This window comes from Marmota monax, unplaced genomic scaffold, assembly GCF_021218885.2.
Source record: "Marmota monax isolate L192 unplaced genomic scaffold, Marmota_monax_Labrador192_F-V1.1 WCK01_AAM20220418_F8-fsc01744, whole genome shotgun sequence".
Classification (NCBI taxonomy): domain Eukaryota; kingdom Metazoa; phylum Chordata; class Mammalia; order Rodentia; family Sciuridae; genus Marmota; species Marmota monax.
In genome coordinates this window covers 1-12412 of record NW_026692652.1, presented here as the reverse complement: position 1 = coordinate 12412, position 12412 = coordinate 1, and the positions used below count along the sequence as shown (strand labels likewise).

The following is a 12412-nucleotide window of genomic DNA, read 5'->3' as shown; positions in this document are numbered from 1 at the left end:
ATATCTAGGTTAAAGAAATGTTGAATATCTATCAGAAAAACTTGTAGCTACTACTACTTTAAAAACATACTTCATTTAAATTATGGGTGATTTCCCATCAAAAATATCAGAATGTTCAAAGATATAAAAATAAACTTACATGCCATGATCAATGCATTCTACAACTTTGCCAAAGGCCCCTTCACCCAAAGTGTCCACGATTTCATCTAAAGTGAGGGAGAGAAGAAGAGGTATAAGTAACTAAGTATAAATTAACTAGTTATTCAAACAATGAATGCTTAAGTGTGGAATATTTTCAAATGATCTCTAACAAGCATAACTAATGTTTCAGCACTCAAATTATTTTATTTTCATCTGCTACAAAAACAATTAGATAGAGCTATCTTTCTTGCTCTAATCTCAAATTCCACTGATTATTTTGGAACTTTAGAGTAGAAATATTTAAATTCTACAGAAAAGAAGAAATACAAAAGAACAAACCAACCCACAAAAAACAAAACAAAAAAGCAATGAAGAGTTCTTTAGCCCCCCGCTGACAAACTATTCTTAAAAAGATTATTCTGTCTGCAAAGTTTAAAAAGTGTTGAAAAATATTCTATACATCTTGCTCTTAGAATGTCTCCACTTTGACAGATCAGGTGACCCTCCTCATCATCCTCTATACTCCTGGATCTTTTCCTTCGGTGGCTCTTCTGGAACGGCAAGTGGGCAGCACCAAGATCGCCCAGCCAATCAATATATCAGAGTGAATTCAGGGCAGAATACGCAATTCATTCAGCGGGGAGATATTCAGGCATTCAGATAAGCACCAGGCCACGAACAGTTGGCAGGAGCAATTTCAAATTCAGTCCCCAGAAATTCACAGGGCACAGTTTATGTTACAGAAGAAAAACATGGCAAGGAACAGATTTTCAGATAAGATACTTAAAGTGGCAATAGAAAAACAACACAATTGTCTCTTTAAAATACTGATTTAATTGAAGTCTGAAATTTAAAGAATGCAATGTCATGATTTACTAATCTCTTGCTATAACTAGCATATGCTGTGAGTTGAGATGTCTAGTTTGTCAGAAAAATGTTTTAAAATGTCAAGATTGTTGTAACTGTCTTATTTAGCAATATTCTGAAATATACATGATTAAAATCAAAGGGGAAAACAAAGGCTAGTTAATTTCAATGTTCAATCCAATAACAGCTAATTCTATCAAACAAAGGTTGGGGAGAAAAACTGCAATTCAGTTTACAGATTAAAACAATGAAGATGTCCATTTAAAAAAAAAATCTGGCTTTTTAAAAATATGTTTCCCATTCAGCACCCATACTCACAATTTCAATAGATGTAATTACACAATGATGCACTGTATTAAGGATTATGCTATATACAGGTTAACAACATTTAAGTATCAGTGCAACTTTCCATTTTGTTTTTAAGTATTAGGAAAGAGGTTTCTTTCAAAGTAAAATAATATTTCAATTGAAAGAACAAATGGGTGCATTATTTTTCATAAGATTATATTATACAAACACAAAAATGAAATAATTTCTATAATTAAAATCAACAAACTCATGATCTGGTCTGTAGAATGAGTAAATGTGGGCAAGTGAGGGCTAGCTAATAAATATACAGATCAGCTATGAGAATGTGGACGTTTCCTTTAAGGATTCAAGTAATATAATAATTATATCCAAATAGCATTACATATATAAAGAAACTTTTAGAAACTTATCAGCTCCTTAAGAGCTTTTACACACAATTAAGAATCCACTCAAAATAAAAACAAAATCAATCATACCAAACGTAACTGATGACTTGAACAGTGTCTATTACGCTTCCTTTTAGGACTGCTTCTCCTGCTTCGGACTGAGGATTTACTGCAGTGGATTCGATAAGCGCTTTCATCCTAGCAGAAAATTCTTCCATGAAAGGTGTCTTAGAGATACAAGGAGCCCTGAATGTATTCTAGCCTTCTCATTTTAATGATGACTAAATTAAAACTCCCTAAATAATATGCACATTAGTGACAAAAACTGAGACATTTTCAAACTACTTATTTTACATCACTTATTCTGTCTTGTCTTTGCATTTCTAGCCTTGTTATTCCTGCTTGAGAAACAGACAACTTTCAGTACTGCCTACTCTGCTGAAGACATCTGCAAGATATGTTCCACAAATGAGAAAGGGATCCTGTGATTGCTTGCCTAGGATTACATAAGTCCCTCCACCCTACTTCCCTTTGCATTTCTAATTTCCCATCATTCCTGCTTGAGAAACACACAAGAAACACATGACAGAAAACATCATTATCTAGTGCCACAGTACTTGCATCTACAGATCTCTTTGAGAATATGATGAAAGTTGTGGACCCCTCTTCCCTAAGAAACACACAATGCATGAACAAAACTTGGCAAATAGTTTCATAGAGGTCATGGACCTCAGGAAGTCAATGGATCCCAGTTAAGTAGCCTTGATCTGATGGAAAGAAAAGGACATAGAGATTCAATTGGCCCAGTTTCCCGTCCCCCTCTCTACCTGGGATGAGTGTCCTCTTCAACAGAGTGCGAAGCTTCAAGAGGGATGCACATGGAGCACTGAGGGAGAGAGGGGACACCTGCCCAGTCAGACAAATTAGCTAAAATAATCCTGACAAGCAATGGAGTGACAGATGTTGCCTAAAATGCCCTCACCAACCCCTTTAGGTTCCCCAGAATATGCTGTCATTTTTTCCCCAGAGTTCTGGTTTAGGCAGAAATAAAGGAGAGAAACACCCTTAAAACCACTACCCCAAAACAAGGCTGGCATCTAGCACTACCCAATTCAGGCGGAAGATGCAGGACCCATTCTTATTCCCTAGAGTCAGTCTAAGTTCTAGCCACTGGAGAAACAACTCAGGATTTTAGGGAAAGATTGTGGGGGTCTAGGTTAGCTGTTTTGAAAGTGTCAGGGAGAACTCTCCACCACAAGCTAGGAAGTACACACTCATTAAGCATATCCTATCTAGTTCTGTAAGGCATCCTTCCCACAAAAATCCCAAAATCTTGCTATCAGAAAAAACACAAACAATCATTAGTTGGAATACTACATAAAATCAGAGCTGCTGATAATCCAAAAGCAATATATAGAAAAACAAAACGGCATGATGCAATACCATGAGGAAAAACTAAAAAGACTGGAACCTTTTCAATCTATAATGACCAGTGACCAAGGCTGAGAGATTATATAAACAAAAACTATAGAATCATACAGGCTATGGACACGGTAAACAAAATGAACAGACTGATTAAATTTTTACAAATATTCACTGAATGCCCAGTGAATATTTCACTGTAGCCTTTCAAAATAGTCAAAACTAATGAGGATAGGGGCATTCATTTTTATTTCCACACAGGTCCTGTGGGAAATAAAAAAAAAAATTATATAAGGCAAAGTCCCTGCCAACAAATAATGAACAATTTAAGACCATCACATAAAAATAAAACAAAACCCAACAATGAAGGAAATACTGAAAGGTTGGATGTGAGTGCTTAAGAGTCAGAGAAAGGAAAAAACTCAAATCTGCTTAAAATAGTCAGGGAAGAATTCATGAAAAAGATGGGAACAGAGTTTCACCGTAAAGGGAAGCCAGGATATGGACAAAGGGGAAAGTAGAAGAAATTCCAAGGGAGAAAAATGGCATATTATCACTTTACATTTAAAGTACTTTTAGCCACAATGGCTTAGAGATGGATTTGTCTATGTATTATTCAGGTAATAATAGCAAGAGCAATGTTCACCCTGAGAAATATAGCAATTCTCTGGCTGAAAATATATCATTAAAAGCTCAGGCTAAGGAGTGTATCTCAAATAGTTTGTCTATTAAATAACAACTTAGAATAAGGAGTTCTTACTAAAAATGAGATTCCTGGGCTTCAGGGTCATACTTATCGATCAAATCTGCATTTGAAACACACCCCTCCAAGGTGATTCCTATTTACACTAAACTGGTTTAAGACCTGATACCTTGTTATAGAAAGACATTTAAGGATATAAAAGTGGTATTTACAGTCACATCATCTTCTCAATAAGTGTGCAGAATGGATTAAGACCTGTAGGAAGAGAGACCAACTCACAGGCTACTGCTAAAAGACGACTCACAAAGAAAAGACACTTTGCAATATATGTGACAAAGGGCTAAAATAATGGGAACATGAAGAAGCATTTTTTAGAAGTACAATTTGGTTATGAACCTTCTAAGAAAAGGAAAATATTTAAGAATCATCTTTTAAGAGTTCATACCCTTTAGCCTCTTAGAATCTATATTCAATAAATAATCAGAGGCAAAGATTTGTGAAACCTTTTTAAACAAATAATAATTTACATCTAAATAGGGGGCCACTATAAAGGTTACCTTCTTCACATTTTTCTGGATTTAAATTTTTTTTCTATAGTTTTATAAAAACTACTCATAAAGTTTTTAACCTTCAAAAAGAATTTTTTGGATTATGATCAACAATTACCACCAAATATGTCTGAGGCTAATGTCAAAGAAGAAAGTACTGGTCTGGTGGTTAATTAGATTGACTAGGTATTATGTTTATGTAGTTAACTATAAACATGAATCAATCAAATCACTTCCTTTGTGCATACACAATATATAATAACTTATGAATAATGATTATTATGATGTTAACCTTATTTTGTATACTTATCAATATACTGGGATAGATATGATTTTTATATTATACTATACATCAATTTGCTCTAGTCACTGAAATCCTACATTCAACCTCCCTCCACATTCCCTTATGTAACAGTGTTTAAAAAAGCATGATTAGTCTACACTGACTACCAATAAGCTCACTGTTTAGCAGAACAAGTCTATTTAGCATGGAGGAGGAAAAAAATTACATACTGTTTTTTAAAGTAACCCCAGCTGGCTAATTTAGAAAGCAATCTGGTAAACAGTCCCAATGGAACATCTGCACAAACAAGGAGAAAACATAAAACCAACACAAAACAAATGAGAAAGGGAAATTAATGGAAGAGAGTGTGCAAGAAACTCTATTCATCTAGCCTTTAATATTTAGAACTTTAGGATTCCTTTAATTCTATATAAATGTATTACCTCCAAATTTTACACCAGTAAAAATACAAAAAAAAAAAAAAAGACTCAATATTATTGTAAATTTTTGAGACCCTTTCCTAAATTACTAGCTACTGCCTGTATATAAATAAAACAGTTCTTAGAATATAAGTAAACTTCTAAAATACCAAACATATTCATTGGCCTTAATTCTGTAAATATAACCTGTAGAATATAAGCGACTAATCCCCAATGCACTTTAACTTATCCACATGTTACCTTTCTTATCTGGATTAAACTGTCCCACCCCTTCCATCACCTCACTTTTGAAACACATAATGAGCACCCTAATTTATGTACCACCCTCCTACACACAGGTTAAAAGCACTCAATGGACATTCTTTCATCACCTTTACTGAACTTTATGTGTGTCTCAACTCCCCAACTATGTTACTGGCAGCTAGAAATCAACATGCTACTGACTATATTTTTCTGCCTGCTTGCTTACTTTTTCCTGTGGTAGTGGGGATCAAACTCACACATGCTAGGCGAGTCCTCTACCAATGATCTACATCCCCATCCCCTGAATATATTTCTTATTCACTTGCAGATCAACTGTCTCTCAATACCCCCAGACAGACACAGATATATGATAGAAACTGTTTTATTGCAGCTACAGCCTTTGCAACTACAGAAGCCAGCCTATAACAGTAATGGATAAGAGTTTTTTGAATGAATAAATGTTGACTGCATTCTACAATCACTTGATACAAGCTATATAAACAAATAAGAAATCATTAAAACTATTAGGACTAAAATGTTACTAAGTAGAGAGTAATTTACCAATCAGATTCTTTAAACTGGTGATGCGGTTTACAATGCCTGTTCTCTTGTGTGAGATCTCCTCTTCCGTTTGTGACTTCCACTGTAGCTTTCATGACCCCAGCTTTCTCTGCTATCCCAGTCAGGGCAGTGTGTTCGTTGGGAATGTCGCATCTGTTAACCAAAAAAAGAAAAAGTGAGTTGTGGAGGTTATAGAGAGCTGTGGAAATGGATTTGTTTAATAAATGAAACATTATTAATAGAAACATTATACATTAATATTATTTAAATATGGCATGTAGGGTCATAAAGGCTGTAGAATATTTTTAGGTATGTTTCCCAAGGCATACAGTACTCTACCACTGGTATATCTGACAACTACTGAGTGGCATAGATCTAGTACTAAATAATGGATAACACGGTGAGACCTTTAATACACCATCTTTCAATTCTTCTGAATATAACCAGGACAAATTCTCAGCTTGGTTCTTGTCTTCAAACAAAAAAGAATGAAAGAAAAAAATTCTGTGGGCAGAGGGGAGGCAGTACTAGGAATTGAACACGGGGGCACTCTTACCACTGAGCTACATTCCTAGTCTTTTTTTCTTGTTTTTATTTTGAGACAGGGTCTAAGTTGCCCAGACTGCCTTGAACTTGGGATCCTCCTGCTTCAGCCTCTGGAGTAGCTGCTATCATAGGCATGTACCACCCTATCTGGCAAAAATTTTTAATCTTCAAATTTTTGAAAGGTTCAGGCTTAAGGCTTCAGTAGACAACAGTATTTAGCTTGAAATCAATGATTTTTTTTTGTCTTAATTTACTGCCACTGTCATTTATGCTAATTTTCTAATTAGAAATAAATTTCTTTAAAAAATGTTAACATTAAAACATGAGCTGAGGCGCGGGCGGGGGAGCAAGCCCCGATTCGCAGGGCCTGGCCGGCCGGGGCCCGCCGCGCGGGCCGGGCGGGCGCCTCCGCAGCCGTCCGGGCCGCCGCCACCATGTCGGACCGGGCGCCCGAAGTTCCCGAGAGGTCAAGTACTACGCGATGGGCGACATCGACCCGCAGGTTATTCAGCTTCTTAAGGCTGGAAAAGCCAAGGAGGTCTCTTACAATGCCCTAGCTTCACACATAATTTCAGAGGACGGGGACAATCCCGAGGTTGGAGAAGCTCGAGAAGTCTTTGACTTACCTGTTGTAAAGCCTTCTTGGGTGACTTTGTCCGTACAGTGTGGAGCTCTTCTGCCAGTCAATGGATTTTCTTGAGAGTCATGTCAGATTTTTTTTGGAATCACTGCCTGCCTTTCTCAGGTGTCATCTGAAGACAGAAGCACCCTGTGGGCTTTGCTCACGTTCCATGGCGGGAGCTGCCAGCTGAACCTCAACAGGAAATGCACACACTTGGTCGTGCCAGAGCCAAAGGGGAGTCCTCAGTGTAGAAAGGAATCGTGTGGCAGAGGGCTGAGGTGAGGCCCGTGTCCTGCCAAGCACTCCGGCCACAGAATCTGAAAGCGAGCCCAGGAGTTGTAGGTGTGTGCTGTGCATCATGCCAGCTTCCTGACGCAGGTGGCCTTGAGCTGGCGAGACTAGTTGGAGCTCAGCGTTATTAGTAAGCCTCTAACCAAGAAGAAACCCTCTCTGAAACCTGGGGTGGGATTCTTAAGGATTATTTAAGTCAAAATTCACATTTTGTGTAATAATCTGATAATGTGCTTTGTTTAAGTAATTATTGTAGATGTTCTTCTTACATCAATATTGATGTACAGCTACAGAAAAATCACTTGAATTTAAATAGTTTGGAGGAGAAATGAGCTCTTTATAACTTTTGTAACTGAATGAATACTTCTGAGGAGTCAGTTATAATGTAAGAGGAAATGTATGAAGAGTAGGTTTGTCAAAGCTGTTTATAGTTTGACTTTTAATTTCAGAGCCTTAAATCACTTAATTGTTTTTCCTTCCAACATGTTTTGAAAATGTATTGTTGTAAATCCTTATAAACTCCTTAAGTTTCCAGATGTAATGTATGTTTTTAATTAATAATTCTTATGTATTTTTTGCAGTGCTAGGGATTGAACCCAAGGCCTAGAGCATGCTAGGCAAACACTACCACTGAGCTACACCCCAGCCCTGGATGTAATATATATTTTAAAGTACTTATTGACTTTAATTTTTTAAAGTATAACTAAAAGTGAAATTTAAAAAAAATTTATTTGGAGGAAAGCCATATCTAAGATCTTGTGTGTGTGTAGTGTGGGGTTTTATTCATCTCAGCAAAGAGACACTTTAAACAGATCTTTTTATTTGACTTAAGTGTGCTTGTGAATGAAACAACAAATGTGCTACCGTAATTATTTTTAGAGAAAGCAAATACTCTGTATTTTAAAGGATTGATTAATACCTAAGATATTATATGTACACATGCACTATGCATGTATTTAGGGATTATCTTATTAAAGTCTGTAATGGAATTATAAAAAAAAAAAAAAAAAAAACATGAGCTGATTTAACATTAAATAAAATCACAAGTGTCATGCAGCTTGGTTAACATATAATACAAATAATCAATGTAAGAAACGGATATTAAATATGGGAGGTAACTTCTATTTAAAGGTAAAGAGCTTTTCATTAATTAAGCTTTTTTCTCAAACTTCTTTTTCTAAATCTTAGAATGACTCCAAGGTTTGAAAATAACAAAGGAGGGGCTGGGGTGTAGGTCAGTGTTTGTCTAGCATTATCAAGGCCCTAGGTTTGATACCCAGCACCCCTTGCACACACACAGAAAGAGAAAATAGAAGTGAAAGAACACAATATTCAACAGAGAAACTGAAAAACCAAAAGGTGATTATTATAAATCCATTTTCTCCAGTAAGAAGTTTATTTGCAAATCATTTGTAGTTTTTCTTAAAATAAAAATCTATTTGTTATAAATCTGGAGTAATCCTGAAAAAGAAACCAACTTATGGGGATACATAATGAGGCATGGTTAAAGTAACATCAGACTATGAGGGTAACACAATTCCCAGACTCAATCTACACCTCCAATATACAACAGGATTCTGAACCTATGCTCGATTTAACCAATCTGCCTCTTCCCAACTTAATTCTTTTTCAAAGCGTAAAATTTTTAACAGTAAGGTCCAAACTCTGCTAAATAGGGTGAGTTTAAATGGCAAAAAGAAATTCACAACTCAACAAAGGAGCTGGCAAAAATCTAAAATGGAGCAAATAATTTAGTTAACCTTATTCAGCTTGCCTAAATGAGAAATAAGCAAATAAATCAAGTAAAAATTTAAAATATTTCAAATTGATTAATGGCTTTGAAATGAGGCAGCTTCAATTCTCCTGGGAGGTCTTCCCTGTTATGTATCATGCCTTCAGAGCCTGATGCCACCAAACTTTTTTTTTTTTTTTAAGCAATGTTGAGATCAACCCAGGGCCTCCAAATTGCTAGTTAAGTACTCTACCACCTTCAGCCCAAACATTAGGATATTTTAATTTGATGCTGATTCTAATTCTGTGCCCATTCTAATTCTATACATCTTTTGGTTCATGAGGCTTCTTTTAAGCTTACTTAGCAGGAGGCTAACAAACTCCAGGCCAATCTCAGCAACTTAGTGAAGTACTAAGCAACTGAGCAAGACCTGTCTCAAAAATAAAAAAATGAAACAGGCTGGAGATATAGCTCACTGGTAAAATGCCCCTGGGTTCAATTCCCAGAACTAAACAAGCAAGCAAACAGAGAAGATACTGATCAAGTCAAATAAAAAATCCTAAAATTATTGTTGGCTTCTCACTGGAAATTAGTAAGTCTTCAGAATTATTAAAAAAAAAAAAAAAAAAAAATTTAAAGCTGGCACAGTGGCACAAGACTGTAATCCCAGAAGCTCCAGCAACTTAGTTAGATCCTGTCTCAAAATAAAAAATAAAAAAGGGCTCAGGATGTAGCTCAGTGATAAACTTGCCTCTGGGTTAAATCTCCAGTGCTAATAAATAAACTTTATTCTTTTCCCTAATTCTAGAAGAATTCTCCTAACTTGTTCCTTCAATTGCCAAAAATGTATTTTAACCACATTTACAACTCAGCTTGGCTAAACATTTTTCTCTCTCCCACCCTCATGCTAGTGATTGAATCTAGGACCTGGGCCTTTCCAAGCACCTCTAACCCTCGAGTTAGGACAGAAGACACTAAAGAGGCAGAAAAGAGGCATGCAGAACACCACAAAGTGGCCATGATTAAAGTCCACTTTGACATGGATTAAAAATTCAGGTTTAAAGGTCACAAAGAACACCATTACAACAATTATTAGACCTTATCCACAGGTACAAAATGTGTTCACAAAGCAAAACGCACCAAAAACAAAGAAAGAAAATACTACCCCTTTGAATAATGATCAACATACCTGTAAATGACCAACATCCTAGGAATGATCAACATGTCCAGTTACAAATACAAAGGAGAACTGAAAACAACCTCTTAGCTCATGTCCCTGTACTACTGATCTTACATGTATAAATATGTCTAGATAAGGTGGAACTAGCAATATCCTCTCTTCAACACCCACACTCCACCCTGTGTACTTCTTTCTTTCACTCAATAAATTCAATCATGTGCCTCACTTTAGAACATAAATTCCTTTTTGAGAGCATACATCAAAGGACCCTCACAGCCAGAATTGAAGTTCACCTCCTTTTTGAGGGACCTCTTTGGATCCTCATCCTGGTGACCAACCCCCCTAAGCATTCTTAAAATAATAGCAAGCAAAATTTCAGCTTCTGATGACTAAAGGTAATTATCATGACCATCCATTATGAAGGCTTTGCAACACATCTGTGTTTGCTTTAGTTTGTTTTTTCCCTACCTACCATGAGTCTGCTAAATCATCTCCTCTAAAAAACAAAGTTTTCAAATTATCAAACTTATTAATATGCAATATTAAGATTGAGTTTCTTGGACGAACCCAATATTTTTCTAGTCGGGTTCACTATTTTAAATTTAATTCAGCTGTTGGTCCCAGCCCCGTAAACACCCACTTTGGTCCCCAGCAAATTTTAGAAATATTTTCTCAAGAGGCAAAGAGAAGCTTCTAGGACCTACCCCTTCTGTAAGGTTCCTTCACATATAGAGAAAAGCAAAGCTACCTAAAATTACCATGCTGCCTCTAATTAGTTAAAAAAAGAAAAAAATCCTACGTGCTAGAATCATCAGGTGACTGAGGTTTCAATAAAAACACCCGACATCAGTATTAGAAATCTGATGCTCCATCGCCTTTTTAAAAGATCTTAAAAAATACTTGACAACTTTATTGTATGAACAGTTTACAACCTTAAAAAGGGGGGGGGGGGTTTACAAGTTATGATTCGAGGGCATTTTCAAATAGGCAAAAAAAAAAAAGGCCTGGAGGTGCCTGTTTGGAGAATCATCTATACAGGTGATTGGCCGGTAGTCTGCAGGTTGGCTGCTTCACCAGAGATAACACGCTGCAGAACTACCAGAAAGGCTCATTCTCTCCACAATGGTATGCTCCACGGGGGGGGGGGGGGGTGGCGAGGGGGGCAGTATTGCACAAAGGACGAATCTCCCCACGTTTCAACCTCTTACCTGCACTAGGTGAATCCCACCACCTGGATTCACCCAATCCCCACCCACCTCTCCGCCCCGGGCACCTGGCCAGAGGCTTTGGCGTACAAACACGGACAAACGCTGGACTAGGGAAAAGACCCCCAACGCTACAAACGGTGGAGGTCAGGCATCTGGGAGCGGGGGAATCGATCTCCGACAACACAAACACCAGCGACGGGCCCCTCGCAGGGTCTCCGGACACGACCTCGCACTCTCGGACCGACCTAGCACTCGCGGCCCTGGCAGTGTCTATAATAGAGTCCGAGCTCTTCGGTCAACACCGTGGGGCTAATTTAGAGCCTCTGGCAGGACCGCGACGCCAGAGCACCTTCAGGTTTTAAAGGCCACCAACGGAGCGGCACCCCGCAGGAACCGCCAACTCAGTCCCCAGAGGCCAAGGCCAGGAACCGGTCGTTTCTCGAACACCTGGCTCCGAGACCTAAAATAAGATTCGACGGTAGCCTAGCCCAGCACATCACACCCGAAACCTCACCTCTGCGAAAGCAAAAGGTCCTTTGGCCGAAAAACGTCGCCAAACCGCCGTCGTTCCTCTCCAGCCGCTGCAACAAACACCCTACAAAATGGCGGCAGCGCCGTCACCCTACAACCGCCTAGGCGGCCTCTAGCCCCACCTACACCGCGCAAACGCGACTGCGTGAGAGAGACCTTGTCTCCTTTATTCTCCAAAGCCGCCTAACACATAGCTTTTAAGAAGAAGAGACTTAAAAACGGAAGAACTCGGGCTAGGGATGTGGCTCAAGTGGTAACGCGCTCGCCTGGCATGCCTGCGGCCCGGGTTCGATCCTCAGCACCACATACAAACAAAGATGTTGTATCTGCTGATAACTAAAAAATAAATATTAAAATTCTCAAAAAAAAAAAAAAAAAATGCAAGAACTCAGGAGGATA

At 37.9% G+C, this 12412-nt stretch overlaps 1 protein-coding gene across 1 annotated transcript in view; it reads right to left on the bottom strand.

The window, feature by feature from the left end:
* Positions 1 to 12373, bottom strand: part of LOC124093840 (putative ankyrin repeat domain-containing protein 19) — a gene marked incomplete at its 3' end in the record, with an annotated part of 41517 nt that extends 29144 nt beyond the window's left edge. Inside the window, 4 exon segments of the mRNA XM_046446373.2 lie at positions 140 to 206; positions 2531 to 2589; positions 5904 to 6056; positions 11997 to 12373. Of these exon segments, the coding sequence (XP_046302329.1) occupies positions 140 to 206; positions 2531 to 2589; positions 5904 to 5998 (221 nt within the window).
* Positions 12374 to 12412: the final 39 nt, after the last annotated feature.